Source organism: Jaculus jaculus, chromosome 6, assembly GCF_020740685.1.
Source record: "Jaculus jaculus isolate mJacJac1 chromosome 6, mJacJac1.mat.Y.cur, whole genome shotgun sequence".
Classification (NCBI taxonomy): Eukaryota; Metazoa; Chordata; class Mammalia; order Rodentia; family Dipodidae; genus Jaculus; species Jaculus jaculus.
In genome coordinates, this window is record NC_059107.1 from 166,467,797 (window position 1) to 166,485,363 (window position 17,567).

The window sequence follows — 17,567 nt, forward strand, 5'->3', positions numbered from 1 at the left end:
TCTTTTTCTGTTTCTGCTATAAGTGCCATCCTGGGCATACTAGTAAGCCTACATGGATAAAATTCAGCCCTCAAATAAGTAGAGACAGGCTGGGGAGATGGCTTATTTGGTAAAGTGCTTGCCACATATGTATGGGGATCTGAGTTTGGATCCCAGGATCCCACATAGATACCAGGTATGGTTATGTATGCCTGTAAACCCAGCACTTGGGAGGCAGAGACAGATGGATCCCCAGAATAACTGTAACTAGACCAACCAAGTAGATGAGGATTGAGTTCATTCCTCCACATGTACACATACATATCCATGTACACTCACACACTTTCAAACATGCATTCACACAGCCAGGTGCACATAAACTTACACAAGTAGAGATAACAATACTCACATAACTAAGGTCTGAAGTTATGGATGTGTTAATATGTTTTACAACAAAACATATGCATGATAAAGAATTATGGCAGTGGGGGGGGGACATGGGTCTTGAACTTCCTTGTGAACTGGTGTGAGTTAGGGGGACTGAAATGGGAATGTGGAGGCATTGAGTTTGCACCTAGAAATAGCCATATGAACTGGGCCATGATAGAGAAGTGGGGGAAGGATATCGGCCAGCAACACAGCCCTATTGCTCAGCCTGAAAGCTCATAGGCCACTGGGCATCCATGTTGAACTAGAACCTACTGGCTCTGTGAGGCTGACCGGGCTAGACTGATTAAGTGAAGCAAGTATTGAGAACTGTGTCCCTTGTCCCCCCACACACTTGCAAACAATATTCAGCACTGCACTTACAGGTCTGCATCTCCAGCCTGTGTGGGAGGAACGGGGTGATAGAGGACAGCATCTTCTTCAGCCTGGACTACCTGAAGTTGCCTCAGGGGTACATACCAAGAAGACATGACGTCGTCAATGCCGTGGTGGTGGAGAGCAGCCAATCGTGCTACATATGGAGAGCACTGTGCATAACCCCTGTGAAAAGGTGGTAACTGATGTTTCTTCTTTGGGAAGCAAATGTCCTGATTTTAAGTATATTTTTAAGAGTCTCAATCAAGCACTGTACAAATTTGTCATTCACAGGTCATGTGTACAGTGCTGGTCCCATAAGATCATATCACCTAGTGACATTGCCACCTTAGTCATTTTAAGTATATGCTGGTGTTCACATAAGGACAAAATCACCTAGTGACATGTTTATCAGAACATGTCCTTGTTGCTAACACATGTGACTTTATTAAGCCAGAATAGTAGACACTCTTAAGTCCTGCAGTGGCTGGTTAAGAAGAGCATGTCTTGTCTTTTAAAAAATTGTGTGTGTGTTTATATGCACGTGTGTGTGCACATGTGTGCACACATGCTTGCACATGCATGTGTATGCATTCCTGCCCCAGGTTCTCTTGCCACTGCTGCAAACAGAATGCCAGATGTTTGCAACTTTTCTATGTTAGTCTTTTTGTGGGTGGCTGAGGAATTGAACCCTAGGCCAGTAGGCTTTGCACACAAATACCTTTAACCATTGAGAAATCTCTCTAACCCCAGTGTTCTGTCTTCATTTATTTATTTGAGTGAGTGTGTGTGTGTGTGTGTGTGTGTGTGAGAAAGAGAGAGAGAGAGAGAGAAGGAAAGACAGAAGCAGATAGAGAAAGAATGGGCATGCCAGGGCCTCTAGCCACTGCAAACAAACTCCAGATGCATGTGCCACCATGTGCATTTGGCTTATTTGAGAACTGGGGAATTGAATCTGGATCCTTAGGCTTCACAGACAAGTGCCTTAACTGATAAGCCATCTCTCCAGCCCCATGTTCTGTCTTCTAAGGGGTCTTTTTCTTACTACTGTTTTTTTCAAGGTAGGGTCTCACTAGCCTAGGCTGACCTGGAATTCACTGTGTTTTTGGTGGCCTTGAACTCCCAGAAATCTCCTACCTCTGCCTCCCAAGTGCAGGGATTACAGGCATGCACCACCATGCTGGTTCTTAAATGGTCTTTTTGTTTGGGGGGGGGGGGGGTGCGGTTGAGGCAGGGTCTTGTTCTAGCTCAGGCTGACCTGGAATTCACTATGTAGTCTCAGGGTGACCTTGAGCTTATGGGGATCTCCTACCTCTGCCTCCTGAGTGCTGGAACAAAAGATGTGTGCCACCAAGCCCGGCTTTAAAGGATCTTTTTAAATTTAAAAAAAAAAAAAAAAGGACTGAAGAGATGGCTCAGTGATTAAAGACACTTGCCTGAAGCCTGAAGGCCTGGATTTGATTCTCCAGTACCCATATAAAGCCAGACAAAGTGGCCTATTGTCTGGAGTTGGTTTGCAATGGCTAGAGGCCCTGACATATCCATTCTTATTCATTCGTTCTCCCTCCATCCTTGTAAGTAAATAATTTTTTTTTAAATTAAGTTGAGGGCTGGAAAGATGGCCAAGCGGTTAAGGTGCTTGCCTGCAAAGCCTAAGGGCCCATGGTCTACTCTCCAGATCACACATTAATTAGCTAGATGCATAAAGGTGAGGCAAGTTATACATGCCCACTGAGTAGCACAAACATCTGGAGTTTGAGTGTGGTGGCTGAGGCCCTTGTGTGCCGATTCTCTTATCTCTCTGTCTCTCACATGCTCTTTCTTAAAAAAAAAAATACAGTGTTGTATGAAAGGAGAGAAGGTTAGCACTCCCCTTGACAAGGATGGAAGAGGCCCTTGGGCCTTACAACACGCATACGGTTAAGGCATTGCCACCTACTTTGTGGCATCTAACCACTGTTTTTTTACTAAATGGGGAAAAACTGGAAGCTTTTCCACTAAAATCAGGAACAAGACAAGGGTGTCCACTGTCCCCACTTCTATTTAATATAGTTTTGGAAGTCTTAGCCATAGCAATAAGGCAAGAGACACACATAAAAGGGATACAAATTGGAAAGGAAGAAATCAAGTTATCATTATTTGCAGATGACATGATTCTATACATAAAGGACCCTAAAGACTCTACTAGCAAGCTGTTAGAGCTGATCAAAACCTACAGCATGGGCTGGAGAGATGGCTTAGCGGTTAAGCGCTTGCCTGTGAAGCCTAAGGACTCCGGTTCGAGGCTTGGTTCCCCAGGACCCACGTTAGCCAGATGCACAAGGGGGTGCACGCGTCTGGAGTTTGTTTGCAGAGGCTGGAAGCCCTGGCGCGCCCATTCTCTCTCTCTCCCTCTATCTGTCTTTCTCTCTGTGTCTGTCTCTCTCAAGTAAATAAATAAAAAATTAAAAAAAAAAAACCTACAGCAATGTAGCAGGATACAAAATAAATACACAGAAATCAGTAGCCTTCATATATGCTAACAACAAACACACAGAGGATGAAATCAGAGAATCACTCCCATTCACAATTGCATCAAAAAAAATAAAATACCTTGGAATAAACCTAACCAAGGAAGTAAAGAATCTATACAATGAGAACTTTAAAACACTCAAGCGAGAAATTGCAGAAGACACTAGAAAGTGGAGAAACATCCCTTGTTCCTGGATTGGAAGAATCAATATCGTGAAAATGGCAATCTTACCTAAAGCAATCTACACATTTAATGCAATCCCTATCAAAATTCCAAAGGCTTTCTTCATGGAAATAGAAAAAACAATCCAAAAATTCATTTGGAATCACAAAAAACCTCGAATATCTAAAATAATACTGAGCAACAAAAAAGAGGCTGGGGGTATCACCATACCTGATTTTAACCTATACTACAGAGCCATAGTAACAAAAACAGCATGGTACTGGCACAAAAACAGACATGTAGATAAGTGGAACAGAATAGAGGACCCAGCTGTAAGCCCAAGTAGCTATAGCCACCTGATATTCGATAAAAATGCCAAAAATACTCATTGGAGAAGAGACAGCCTCTTCAGCAAATGGTGTTTTGAAAACTGGATAAATATCTGCAGAAGGATGAAAATAGATTCTTCTCTCTTGCCATGCACAAGAATTAAGTCCAAATGGATTAAAGACCTTAACATCAGACCGGAAACTTTGAAACTGCTAGAGGAAAAAGTAGGGGAAACCCTTCAACATATTGGTCTTGGCAAAGACTTTCTGAATACAACCCCAATTGCTCAGGCAATAAAACCACAGATTAACCACTGGGACCTCATGAAATTACAAAGATTTTGCACCGCAAAGGACACAGTGAAAAAAGCAAAGAGGCAACCTACAGAATGGGAAAAAATCTTCGCCAGCTATATATCTGATAGAGGATTAATATCTAGGATATACAAAGAACTCAAAAAGTTAAATAATAAGGAATCAAACAAGCCAATCAAAAAATGGGCTATGGAGCTAAATAGAGAGTTCTCAAAGGAAGAAATACGAATGGCATATAAGCATCTAAAAAAATGTTCTACGTCACTAGTCATCAGGGAAATGCAGATTAAAACTACATTGAGATTCCATCTCACTCCTGTCAGATTGGCCACCATCATGAAAACAAATGATCATAAATGTTGGCGGGGATGTGGAAAAAAAGGAACCCTTCTGCACTGCTGGTGGGAATGCAATCTGGTCCAGCCATTGTGGAAAACAGTGTGGAGGTTCCTAAAGCAGCTAGAGATTGATCTACCATATGACCCAGCTATAGCGCTCCTAGGCATATATCCAAAGGACTCATCTCATTTCCTTAGAAGTACATGCTCAACCATGTTTATTGCTGCTCAATTTATAATAGCTGGGAAATGGAACCAGCCTAGATGTCCCTCAACAGATGAGTGGATAATGAAGATGTGGTACATTTATACAATGGAGTTCTACTCAGCGGTAAAGAAAAATGAAGTTATGAAATTTGCAGAAAAATGGATGGACCTGGAAAGTATTATACTAAGTGAGGTAACCCAGGCCCAGAAAGCCAAGCGCCACATGTTCTCTCTCATATGTGGATCCTAGCTACAGATGACTGGGCTTCTACGTGAGAATGAAAATACTTAGTAGCAGAGGCCAGTAAGTTGAAAAGGAGACATTAAGGGTGGAGAAAGGAAGGGAGGAGGATACTTAATAGGTTGATATTGTATATACGTAATTACAATGATTGTAATGGGGAGGTAATATGATGGAGAATGGAATTTCAAACGGGAAAGTGTGGGGGTGGGGAAGGAGGGAATTGCCATGGGATATATTTTATAATCATGGAAAATGTTAATAAAAATTAAAAAAAAAATTAACAGTTCAGTGAACAGTGACAGGTTTAGCAAAACTATTGGAAAAAAGAAAAATACAGAGGGCTGAAGAGATGGCTTAGCGGTTAAGCACTTGCCTGTGAAGCCTAAGGACCCCGGTTCGAGGCTCAATTCCCCAGGACCCACGTTAGCCAGATGCACAAGGCGACGCTTGCGTCTGGAGTTCGGCTGCAGTGGCTGGAAGCCCTGGTGTGCCCATTCTCTCTCTCTCTCTGCCTCTTTCTCTCTGTCTGTTGCTCTCAAATTGATAAAAAATAAATTTAAGAAAATACAGAAATTTGGGTATCATTCATTCTGGCCTTCTCATTTTTTAAATTTTATATATATATATTTTTTTAAATAATTTTTATTTATTTATTTATTTGAGAGCGACAGACACAGAGAGAAAGACAGATAGAGGGAGAGAGAGAGAGAGAGTGGGCGCGCCAGGGCTTCCAGCCTCTGCAAACGAACTCCAGACGCGTGCGCCCCCTTGTGCATCTGGCTAACGTGGGACCTGGGGAACCGAGCCTCGAACCGGGGTCCTTAGGCTTCACAGGCAAGCGCTTAACCGCTAAGCCATCTCTCCAGCCCTAATTTTATATATTTATTTGAAAGAATGAAAGGCAGGCAGAGAGAACAGACGTGCTAGGGGCTCTAGCCTCCGCAAACAAACTCCAGATGCATGCTCTACCTTGTTTATCTGGCAAATTTGGGCATCATTCATTCTAGCATTTTCATTTTTTAAAATTTTTTTTTCTTTATTTATTTGAGAGTGACAGAGAGAGAAGGAGGTAGAGGGAGAGAGAGAGAGACAGAGAATGGGTGCGCCAGGGTTTTCAGCCACTGCAAACGAACTCCAGACCGTGTGCACCCCCTTGTGCATCTGGCTAACGTGGGTCCTGGGGAATCGAGCCTTGAACCAGGGTCCTTAGGCTTCATAGGCAAGTGCTTAACCGCTAAGCCATCTCTCCAGCCCTAGCATTTTCATTTTTTATTTTTATTTATTTGTTTGTTTGTTTGATAGAAATGGAAAGGCAGATAGAGAGAATGGACACGTTAGGGCCTCTAGCCCCTGCAGATGAACTCTAGATGGATATACTACCTCATGCATCTGGCTTATGTGGGTCCTGGGAAATTGAACCTGGGTCCTTTGACTTTGCAGGCAAGCATCTTAACAGCTAAGCCATCTCTCTAGCCCCATCCCAGCATTTTTTTTTTTTAATTTTTTTTGGTTTTTCAAGGCAAGGTCTCACTCTAGTCCAGGCTGACCTGGAATTAACTATGTAGTCTTAGGGTGGCCTTGAACTCATGGTGATCCTCCTACCTCTGCCTCCCAAGTGCTGGGATTAAAGGCGTGCGCCACCACGTCCGGCCCATTCCGGCATTTTTAAAAACAACTTATTTTAGTTTTGTGTCTTTCCCTCCTCCTTTCCCCATAAAAGGTCTTAGTGGTTGATCAAAGATAGAATTCCAAGAATCCCTTCAACTTTATGGTAATAATTGTTTCCGCTGTTGATAAAGCAATACCAAAGACAGTGCAAGTTAGATTTTTATTTTGGCTCACTGGTCTGATTCTTGGTTAGGGGCTACATCTGGCAGTGATAAGTGTTTGGTTTAAGTGTGTCCCCAGTGTCTTGTGCATGTTTGACATATGTTCTACCACTGAGCTACATCCTCAATACCAGTGATGGCCTTCTGGTAGCGTCCTTAGGCAGTATAAAACCAGAAACCTGGCTGGGCATGATGACACATGCTTCTAATCCCAGTACTTGGGAGGCCAATATAAGAGGATTATTGTGAGTTCAAGGCCAGCCTCAGACCACATGGTAAATTCCAGATCAGGGGCTGGAGAGATAACTCAGCGGTTAAGGCATTTGCCTGCAAAGCCAAAGGATCCTGGTTTGACTCTTTAGGACCTACATAAGCCAGATGCACAAGGGGGCACATGTGTCTGGAGTTCATTTGAAGTGTCTGGAGGCCCTGGTGTGCCCGAACTCACTCTGTCTGTCTGTTTGCCCCCCCCCCCGTCTGTTTCTCTTAAGTAAATAAATTAATTAAATTCTCTCAAATAAATAAATAAATAAAATATATTTTTAAATTCCAGGTCAGCCTTGGCTAGAGCGAGACCCTACTTCCCAAAACCAAAACAAACAAGAACCCTGCCAAACTGGCTTATACTGCTGATCCATTAGAGATAATTCATTAATCCATAATTGTATAAATAGATTTACCCCCATGAGACCATGAAGTCTCAGAGATACTGCCTGGTCCTACCTCTTTATTGATTTTTGGTGAGTTTGGGGAGGGGCTGGGGTCTTACCTTTTTAATATTCATAATGGGGATTAAATTTCAACTTGAGTTTCAGAGGGGACATACCATATTCAAACCACAGCAGTGATTGCCATTTTGTTTTATAATTTTACTTTAATTCCATGTATCTCTAGGATGGCCTTGATCTCACTGTGTAATAGAGGATGACCTTGAATTTCTGATCCTCCTCCCTCTATCTCCCAAGTACTGGGATTACTGGTATGCAGCACCATGCCCAGTTTTTACATGGTACTAGAAATTGAGCCCAGGGCTTTGAGCATGCTAAATAAATACATTCTACCATCTGCGCTATATATCCAGCCCAATTTTTAGTTGGATTTTTATCATTTTTTGTTTCATGCTTTGGCATTTTCAAAGCCGTATTGGATCAGTAGGTACTTAAATTGAATAGTTGTCCTATGCCTGTATATTGCCCCCTTTGAGCTCCATATGTGGCAACCACAGCTCTACTTGCTGTCTTTCCCTGCCTGCTGTTGCCCTTAGCATTTACCTTCTCCAGGGTCCTTATATATATTCTTCATTATTCTACTCACTGTTCAGTCTCCTCTGTAGATTATTAGTTTTTTTTTTTTTTTTTAAGTAATTTAGGGGCTGAAGAAGGTGGCTTAGCACTTAAGGTGTTTGCCTGCAAAGCCAAAGGACCTTGGTTTGATTCCCCAGGACCCATGTAAGCCAGATGCACAAGGAGGCACATGTGTCTGGAGTTCGTTTGCAGTGGCTAGAGGCCCTGGCGTGCACGCATGTGCATGCTCTCTCTCTCTCTCTCAAATAAGTAAATAAAACATAAAAATTAATTTATTTATAAGCAGAGAGACACACACATACACAAGCTGAGAGAGGGAGAAAGAATAGGTATGCCAGGGCCTCTGACCATTGCAAATGAACTCCAGATGTATGGGTCTCTTTGTGCATCTGGCTTTACGTATGTACTGGGGAATCAAACTCAGGTTGTTTGATCATGCCAACAAGTGCCTTAACTGCTGAGCCATCTCTCCAGCCCTAGATTACTAGTTTTTCATGTGAAAGCATTTTGTCTGCTTTCCTGCCCCACATCTGACACCTGGCACAGTATCTAGATGGGATAAGTGAGTTTTATACAACCCAAAGGGTAGTAAATACACAAAAGATTGCAAGAGAGTAGACCTGGTGTTACTGGACTATAAAAGGTACAGTATCGGGCTGGAGAGATGGCTTAGCGGTTAAGCGCTTGCCTGTGAAGCCTAAGGACCCCGGTTCGAGGCTCGGTTCCCCAGGTCCCACGTTAGCCAGATGCACAAGGGGGCACACGCGTCTGGAGTTCGTTTGCAAGGCTGGAAGCCCTGGCGCGTCCGTTCTCTCTCTCTCCCTCTGTCTGTCTTTCTCTCTGTGTCTGTTGCTCTCAAATAAATAAATAAATAAAATTTAAAAAAAAAAGGTACAGTATCCTCCTCTTGCTTGTAGACATTTGTATTTGATCTTGGGGAACACAGTTCCCTTTCTCATGTGACATTGTTTACCTTGTGGAAGAAGGGAGCAAGATGTGGCCTTCACTTCTCTCAGCATATTCTCTCAACAGTGTCCAGAAATAAAGCAGCCTGGCTCCCTGACTAGGACCTCATCCCTGGGCCTTGATGGATCCCAGATCTCTATGCATATGTGATTCAGTCCCTCCATACTCTGTGACAATCCCCCTCCATGGAACTGGGAAGCAAAGGATTTATAGAGTGGCCAGTAGATCTGACTGAAAGTCCATGGATGTCATAGCCACATGAAGGCATACCGGACTCACTCCACATAGTCTACCTCTGTTCTTTTTCTCAAGTCATGAACTGTCTTGTTTTGTTGTGTTGTGTTTTGTTTTGTGACAATACCTTATGTAGCCAAGACTGGCCTAGAACTTGTAATCCTAGAGTTACATTGTTACACCAACATACCTGGCTTAAACCATGAATTCTATACATATATATGTGTGCATTTGGAGGGTTTTTTTTTTTTGCATGTGCATGTATGTTTGAGCCCTTGTGTATACAGGTAGATGTGTGTGTTCGTGTGTGTGGAGGCCAGAGGACAACCTCAGGTGTCATCCTTAGAAATGCCATCTACCTCCTTTGAGACAGGCTCTAATTGTCCTGGAACTCAACAGTTAAGCTTAACAAGCTATCCAATGGCCCCTGGGATCCTCCTGTCTCTACCTCCTCATTGTGGGATTACAGATGTGTGCCACTACACCCAGCATTTTACATGGTTACTGTGGATTGAATTTAGGTCCTCATGCTTACAAGGCAAGCACCTTATCAACTGATCTCTCTCCTACTTCCAGTCCCTAGACCATGAATTCTTGAAGACTCGTTTTTGTTCTGCAAATATACATTCTGTCTTCCTGATCATATAGTGGAAGCTGTAGGGGCTGGGTAGCCAGGGCACACTATTTACCCATTTCCCTACTTGGCTCATAGCCTGCATATGCAAACACTAGACTTTCTTGCAACCTGAGGTCACTGTCTTGCACCGTAGACTTCTGGTAACTTTCAGTGTCTGTAATCTGTTGGTAGTTCAAAAAGCATGCAAAGCCAGGTTTTGCTCAACTTCCATCCCAGTATCTCATAAACAAAGCCTGTTCTGTGGATGTATTCATCTAGAAACCTAATATCTTGCTTTTTTCACACTCTGTTCTCACCCATTAGCAAATGTGGACAGTCTACACAGGAGGGATGGAGAGGAAGAAAGGGGCAGGCTATCCTAGAAATGGATCACTAAGTTTGTGGGCAGGGCCAGAAACAAAGGTTCATACTGGAGGCCCTATTCTTTCCTTTCTTACCTCCATTTCTCCCTACCTTCTTCCAATATACTAGGCAAGTACTCCACTATATCTCCAGTCCTGAAGGCTCTGTTTTCTCTTTTTAAACATTTTTTATATTTATTTGTGAGACAGAGAAAGAAAGGCAAATTGAGAGAGAATGGGCACACCAGGACCTCTAGCCACTGCAAATGAACTCCAGACACATGCGCCACTTCGTGCATCTGACCTACATGGATACTGAGGAATTGAACCTTGGTCCTTAAGCTTTTCATGCAAGCACCTTAACCACTAAGCATTCTCTCCAGCCTGGCTCAGTTTTATTAATGGGTCTGCAGACCAGAGATGTAAACAAGTCACATGACCTGCTGTAAAAGGCATGTGAAGAAATGGATACACATGACTCCATTTTTTTTTTTTTTGTAATATGTGAGTTCATGTAGGTCTGTTTGTATGTGTGAGGGTGTTGGTGGATGCCAGAGGACAGTTGGATCTTTCACTGGCCTGAAACTCACCATTTAGACTACACTAGCTGGTCAGCAAGCTCCAGAGATCCATCTGTATTCACATCCTCAGCTCTGGGTTGGCAAGTGCATTCTACTACATGCAACTACTTTTATATGGAGTCCAGGGATTAACCACAGTTTCCAGGGCTGGAGAGATGGCTTAGTGGTAAGGCGCTTGCCTGAGAAGCCTAAGGACCCATGTTCAATTTCCCAGCACCCATGTAAGCCAGATGCACATGGTGGTACATGCTTCTGGAGTTGGTTTGCAGTGACTGGAGGTCCTGGCATTCCCACTCTTACCTATCTGCCTCTTTCTCTGTTCTCAAATGAATAAATGAATAGATTATTTAGAAACACACAGGTTCTTAGGCTTATAAGGCCAGTACTTAAGCTGTCTCCCAGCTCCAGATGACTCCATTTGGGAAAAAAAAAAATAGAACTTTTTCTAAAGAACAAAAATTCCCATCAAATTATTTGTTACATACAGTGAGGTGTTGCTTAATGATGGACATACATACTGAGAATGTGGTGTCATCTGTCAGGGGGCTTTCTAATTATGTCAACGTGCACTTTTATAAGTGCACTGCCACAAGCTTGTTGGTTCCAGGCTATGAGCCTGTGTGGAGCATAACTCTGCCAAATACTGCTGGCAGTTGCATAACATAGTGGTATTTGTATATCTAAGTCATTTTAGATCTAAGTAACATAGAGAAAGTACAGTGAAGGGGCTGGAAAGATTGCTCAGTGGTTAAGATGCCTGCAAAACCTAATGACCTGAGTTTGATTCCCTGGTACCCACATAAAGTCAGATGCACAAAGTGATACACGCATCTAGAGTTTGTTTGCAGCAGCTAGAGGCCCTGGCATGCCCATATTCGTACTCCCCCTCTCTCTCCCCCTCCCTCCCTCCCTCCCTCCCTCCCTCCCTCCTTCCCTCCCTCCCTCCCTTTCTCTCTCTCTGTCTCTGCTTGTAAATAAATAGAAAATAAAGTACAGTGAAATACTTAGTGTGTTTTTCAGCTCCATGTTAGTCTTACAGGATCACTGTTAAGTAGGCAGTTCATTGTGAAGTGTTATGAAGCCTGTAACTACACAGCAAAGTAAAAGCAAACTCCAAATACAAGTTTAGTGGATCCCTGAATGCAAGACCCTTTATATGCATGCATGGGTACACATGTCCTTCCATTCTTCCCTTCTTCCTTCCCTTGTAGTCTGGGTGATGATGAAGAGCAAGAAGGAGTAAGACTTGGTTTGAGTAGGTTAGATACCACCCATGGTATTCCTTTCCACTGAGTGGAGGGTTTGTGATTGTCTTCTATGGTATGACTTGTCATCCTGAAAAAGCTGTGGGTCTTGTGAAATTCCTGCTTTTGTAAGTGGGCATCTCAGTGGGGGGGGGGGGTTCATCCAACAGTCTCTCAAGGGAAATAGGTAGGTGAGAAAGGGGCCATCAGCATTGCATGAAGTCCTCTTGTACCCTGACACTACTGTATGGTACTTTCTTCAGAGATACTGCCACCATTGGCGAGACCTCCGAGGAGCTCTGTGGAACCCTCTTACTGAAAAACAAAGGTGATGTTGAAGTTACAAAGTTGACAAATTTTGGAACACTTAAGGAAGGGGAAAGTAGAACTATGATGATCTGGATAGAGTAAGTATGCATTTGAAGTTTTAGATAAAAGTGAAACAAGTTTTGTGTGTATGCATGCATGTGGAGATCATAGGACAACCTTGGATGCCATCCTCATATGTCATTCTCTTTTTTAAAACTCATGATCTCTCTACTAGCTAGACTGGCTGGCCAAGATCTGCCCATCTGTGCCTCTGCAGCACTGGGATTTACAAGGGTGTACCTCCACACCTCGCTTATTTTACATGGATTCTGGGGATTGAGCTCAGATCCTCATGTTTACAAAGCAAGCGCTTTACCAACTGAGCTATCTCCCCAGACCACAGACTACTTTAAAACTGTTAAGAATTTCTGCACAGCCAACTGTACTTTGTCCATTTTTTTTCCTCTGAAAATCTTCAAAAAGCTAAGTGTGGTAGCTTATACCTATAATGCCAGCACTTACAAAGCAGAGGCAGGAGGATTTCTAAACATTCAAGGGTAGCCTGGTCTACATAGCAAGATTATCTCCCTCCCCCCCGCCCAATTTCAACTTATAGTGGTCTTTTTTTTAAATTAAAGGTTGCCAAGGGCTCAACACTAAAGAAGACTTTATTTATTTACTTATTTATGAGAGAGAGAATGAGAATGGGTACACCAGGACCTCCACCCACTGCAAATGACCTCCAGACACATGTGCCACCATGTGCATCTGGCTTACATGGGTTCTAGGGAATCAAATTTGGGTCTTTAGACTTCTCAGTCAAGCACCTTAACTACTAAGCCATCTCTCCAGCCCTATAATGTTCATTCATTCATATATATATATGTATATATATGTATATGAATATATATACACACACACACATACACACACACACACACACACACACACACACACACATATATTTGTTTATAATTGAGGCTGGAGAGATGGCTTAGCAGTTCAAGGCGTTTGCCTGCAAAGTCAAAGGATTCTGGTTTGACTCTTCAGGACCCATGTAAGCCAGATGTACAACGGGATACATGCATCTGGAGTTTGTTTGCAGTGGCTGAAGCCCTGGCATGCCCATTCCCTCTCTCCTTCCCTCCCTCTCTCCTTCCCTCCCTCTCTCCCTTCCTCTTTAAAATACTATATTTATTTGAGAGAGAGAAAATGAGACAGGAGCATCAGGGCCTCTTACTACTGCAAATGAACTCCAGATGCACTGTGTGCATCTGGCTTTATATGGGTCCTGGGGAATCAAACCTGGGCTGTCAGGCTTTGCAGGCAAGGTCTTTTAAATACTGAGCTACCTCCCCAGCCCTAAAATGTCATTTTAATTGAAATTTATAAAAGTGTTTGTAATCACCCTTAATGTCTGTGGTTCAGGTGCATGGAAGAACTGTGTGGTTTATTCATGGTCTTCTTTCTTTTTCCAGGAACAAAGGAGAAACTTCTCAAGTACTCATCAGCTGCAGACTGGCTGGCTGGGATAAAGCTCAGCAATTCAGATTTGAAGCACAGGGCAAAGGCCAGGCCTGGCCAGAGGCCTCTCTTGTTTCTGTTCATGAGAGGGATTTTTCAGATGAAAGTGTTAATGCACTAAATAGCTACAGAAAGAACAAAACTGATGAGATGCTGAGCAGTGTGGTGGACAAAGAAGTCTTTCCAGGTAGATGGCTCAGTAAGGTCCAGGAGTTGAGGTGGCCTGGTGACCAAATGCCAGTGGGTATCTTCCCTGTGCTTTGGCAGAAGTTTATACCTGAGCAATTCTGGGTTTGGATTTTCCTGTCCCTAAGGGTTTGGGCTGGGGAGAGGGGCAGAAACAGCTTAACCAAAGACCAACGCATCCTTTAGGAGATGGCTACTACTAGACAGAAGAGATTGCTAGGGACCAGAAACGTCTTCCTAGTCCTTGTTAGATCTGTGGGTATATTTCCTAGTTCCCCACTCTCTTGACTGTTTCCTTGTTTTGTCAGCTATGTCCCAAAGTTTGTTTTGTGTATGTCTGATTGTCATGTGTCTATGAGTATTCATTTCTAGCATCATTAGGGATAAATTACCTTTTGGTATAATTTTATAATTAAATGTTATTCCCCAGATGACTCTGCCTGTAAGGGAGAAAGAAGAAACTCTCCATCAAAGAAGCAGGAACCTGAGCCTGAGGGACTCATCCTGCCTGGAGAAAAAACCTTTATTGTAGTTGCCTGTGATGCCAAGTACGTGCAGGGGCCTAGAAAGAGCTCCTTCGGGCACTGGGACTTATTCTTTCTATGTATCATCTATAATAGTTGCAGGTTGTTTGCTTTAAAAGCATAAATGGTGGGACTTTTCTCCTGTTCCTTCCTTCTCATGGGCAGGAGCTCTCTGTTCTCTCCTCCTTCCTTCTCTTGAGCACTTTAAGTTGTATCTATAATGTAATAAAATTTCTCTGAACCTTAAAAAAAAAATGCATGGCTATGATACAATCAAACCAAGGAAAAGCACGGATGTAGAAAATGGCCATCTGGGACAAGATCAATCCTCATCCTTAGCAGGCAATCTGACTCCATCTTTACAAAGAAAATGGAATATTTATGACTCATTTGGGTATCAATCCCACCACTGCTTTTGAGCTCTTGGGTTCCTCTGTACTATGTCCTAGTGTACCCAAAATGTCCATCTACAGTCCTCCCTTTTTCCCCCTGAGCATCTGACTGAGACACTGTAGTGAGTTGAGGACTAAAGGAGGGAAGGACAGGCACAAAGCCACTTTGACAGTTGGAATGCCAAGTCTCCACTCTCCACTCTTCCCTAGTTGGTTGCAATGAGCTGGCTTTCCAAGCCTATCACTGGTCTCTCCTTTTTCTGTTCTTCCTTGTGTCCTTTTCACCTTTCTGGCTGCTCAAAAGCATGTAGTCAATAAACTGGACATTTGGGCCCCAGGTCTCCTTACCTGTCTAGTCATTCCAATTTGCTAATTCTAGATCTCTTTGAAGATGTAAATAAAGTTAAATCACTGTCTTGCTTCAAGCCTATCAGATTATACATGATCATTAAGCAAATAGCAGCCCTTTAGTCAAGTGTGTAAGGTGCAGGCTTCTTCAATAGAATTTTAACCCCAAGATAATAAGAATGTAGGTGTGAAAGCTTTAGTCACTTGAAGAGGTTAGTATGCAGTCAAGTGCAAGTAGTACTTATTTTGCTCATATGATACAGTTCTGATTTAAACTTAGGAATACTAAACATTTTTTCCTATAATGAGAATTACAGAAAGGACTATTTTAAACACTTGATTTTACCTTGGGAAGTACTACATATTAAGTAGGCTTTCTTTATATTAAAAATTATCAGCCAGGCATGGTGGCACACACCTTTTATCCCAATACTCTGGAGGCAGAGGTAGCATGATGGCAGTGAGTTCAAGGCCAGCCTGGAAGTACAAAGTAAGTTCCACATCAGCCTGGCTAGAGTGAGGCCCTACCTTGAAAAAAATTTTTTACCAAAACGCTAACATGGCTGTAGTCACCAGCTTCGTAATTTTCCTTAAATGAACAGAAGGAATTAAAGTAACTGTATCTGTCATGAGTATGACTAAGACTAAATTTTATCTTATTTCTTAAAGAAACCCTGGCCGCTGCAAGGAACTCCTTCTGCTTTGTTTTTCTAACTTTCTCATTGGGCGATACCTTGAAGTAACTGTTGTGAGCAGTGAGGAGGCACTGGTAGCTGTGCGTGAACCATTCTCTTGGAAAAAACCAAAGATTGCCCAGACCTTAGTGACTGCAAAAACTACAGTTGTCGTGACTACACAGAAAAGGTACAATGAGATGGGTGTGAGGCTTTGGAGTGTCAGAGACCTGTCTGGAGAGATGAGTGCATGGCTTTTGCGATGTTAGAGACCTGTCTGGAAAGAGGAGTATGTGGTTTGGGGAGTGTTAGAGGCCTGTCTGACAGTGTTACTTGTTTTGGAGGAGCAGACAAAGTTAACAGTTAAGGGTGGCATCTCAGCCTCTTTCTTTACTGTGTTTGCGGGCAGGATGCCTTTCCACAGAACTCTGAAATTCAGGTTCTGTGTCTGCTGAGTGAAAATTTTACTTAGCAAGTGTCTACACAACCAAAGCCCCATGCACTTCCAGGCTCCAGTCCTCCCTGCCAGGTCTTTGGGCCATTCTGAGACCAGGATAGTGACTCTTGGCTCCTGTTTTCTTCTCCTGGACAGAACAGGCTCTGGTGTCTGTACTGTACCATCATTGTCAGATCTGTGCCATGCTAGATGCTGTGGCCTTTGTAGTAGTTCCTAGCATTGTGGGCCCCGGGATTGCTTTGTCACTGAAAGCCTATTTGAAGATGTGGTGCCATTTCAGAAAGAAATGTGTGATTTGAAGATTAAAAGCTTATAGCCACCTAGATTCTAACTGGGTTGTATCTTGGATTCATTTATTCTTTTTAAATTTTTTGTAATTATTATTTTGTTTTCTTAAAGTAGGATCTCACTCTAGGCAAGACTGACCTAGAACTCTCTCTATAGTCCCAGGCTGGCCTTCAGCTCACAGTGATCCTCCTACTTTTGCCTCCCAAGTGCTGGGATTAAAGGCATGCATCACCACACCTAGCTCCAGTAATACTTTTTAGACAAGGGATGATGGTCTTCTACCAATTTGTAGACTGAAGGGAGAAGGTACTGGCAAGTAAGTGGAGATGGCTGAACTTTGTCATTGAGCATTGTTTGAAAGGCAGCTGTGGATACCACTGCTTCTTGAAACCATTGTTTGAATCATCACTACAACCAAGAACTTGGGTGGCCTCTTTGTGCCTTAACCTTTTTTGTAAATGGTAGTCCCTACCTCTTGCTTCCCCCCCCCCCAAGGTAGGATCTCACTCTACTCCAGGCTGACCTGGAATTCCCTATGTAGTCTCAGGGTTGTCTCGAACTCAAAGCGATCCACCTACCTCTGCCTTCTTAGTTCTGGGATAAAAGGCATGTGCCACCACACCTGGCTCCCTCCTGTTTTTTGGTAAGTAAATGGTATAGAACATATGACATACAAAGTTTCCTGGCACAGAGCAGCCAGTGAGTAATGATGGTTCCTGCTCACCTCCAAGGGTATGCTCTAGGTATGAAGCCTAGAAACCTAACAGGCAGAATGATGTTTCAGTGTTGATTATAAGAGCATATAAAAACTTGCAGTTCTCACCTAGTGGTACCCTGTCCAG

General features: G+C 43.0%; 1 protein-coding gene and 1 non-coding gene across 2 annotated transcripts in view; both read left to right on the forward strand.

Annotated features, from left to right (window-relative positions):
* Mov10l1 (Mov10 like RISC complex RNA helicase 1) overlaps positions 1-17,567 on the forward strand; it is a 104,934-nt gene that overhangs the window by 11,269 nt on the left and 76,098 nt on the right. The window contains exons 5-9 of the mRNA XM_045153050.1: positions 792-976; positions 12,287-12,430; positions 13,811-14,043; positions 14,473-14,590; positions 15,976-16,170. Of these exons, the coding sequence (XP_045008985.1) occupies positions 792-976; positions 12,287-12,430; positions 13,811-14,043; positions 14,473-14,590; positions 15,976-16,170 (875 nt within the window). The remainder of the gene's footprint in view (positions 1-791; positions 977-12,286; positions 12,431-13,810; positions 14,044-14,472; positions 14,591-15,975; positions 16,171-17,567) is intronic.
* Positions 2,620-2,745, forward strand: LOC123461983. Its single transcript, XR_006638024.1, has one exon. It is a non-coding gene; the product is annotated as a U6atac minor spliceosomal RNA (small nuclear RNA).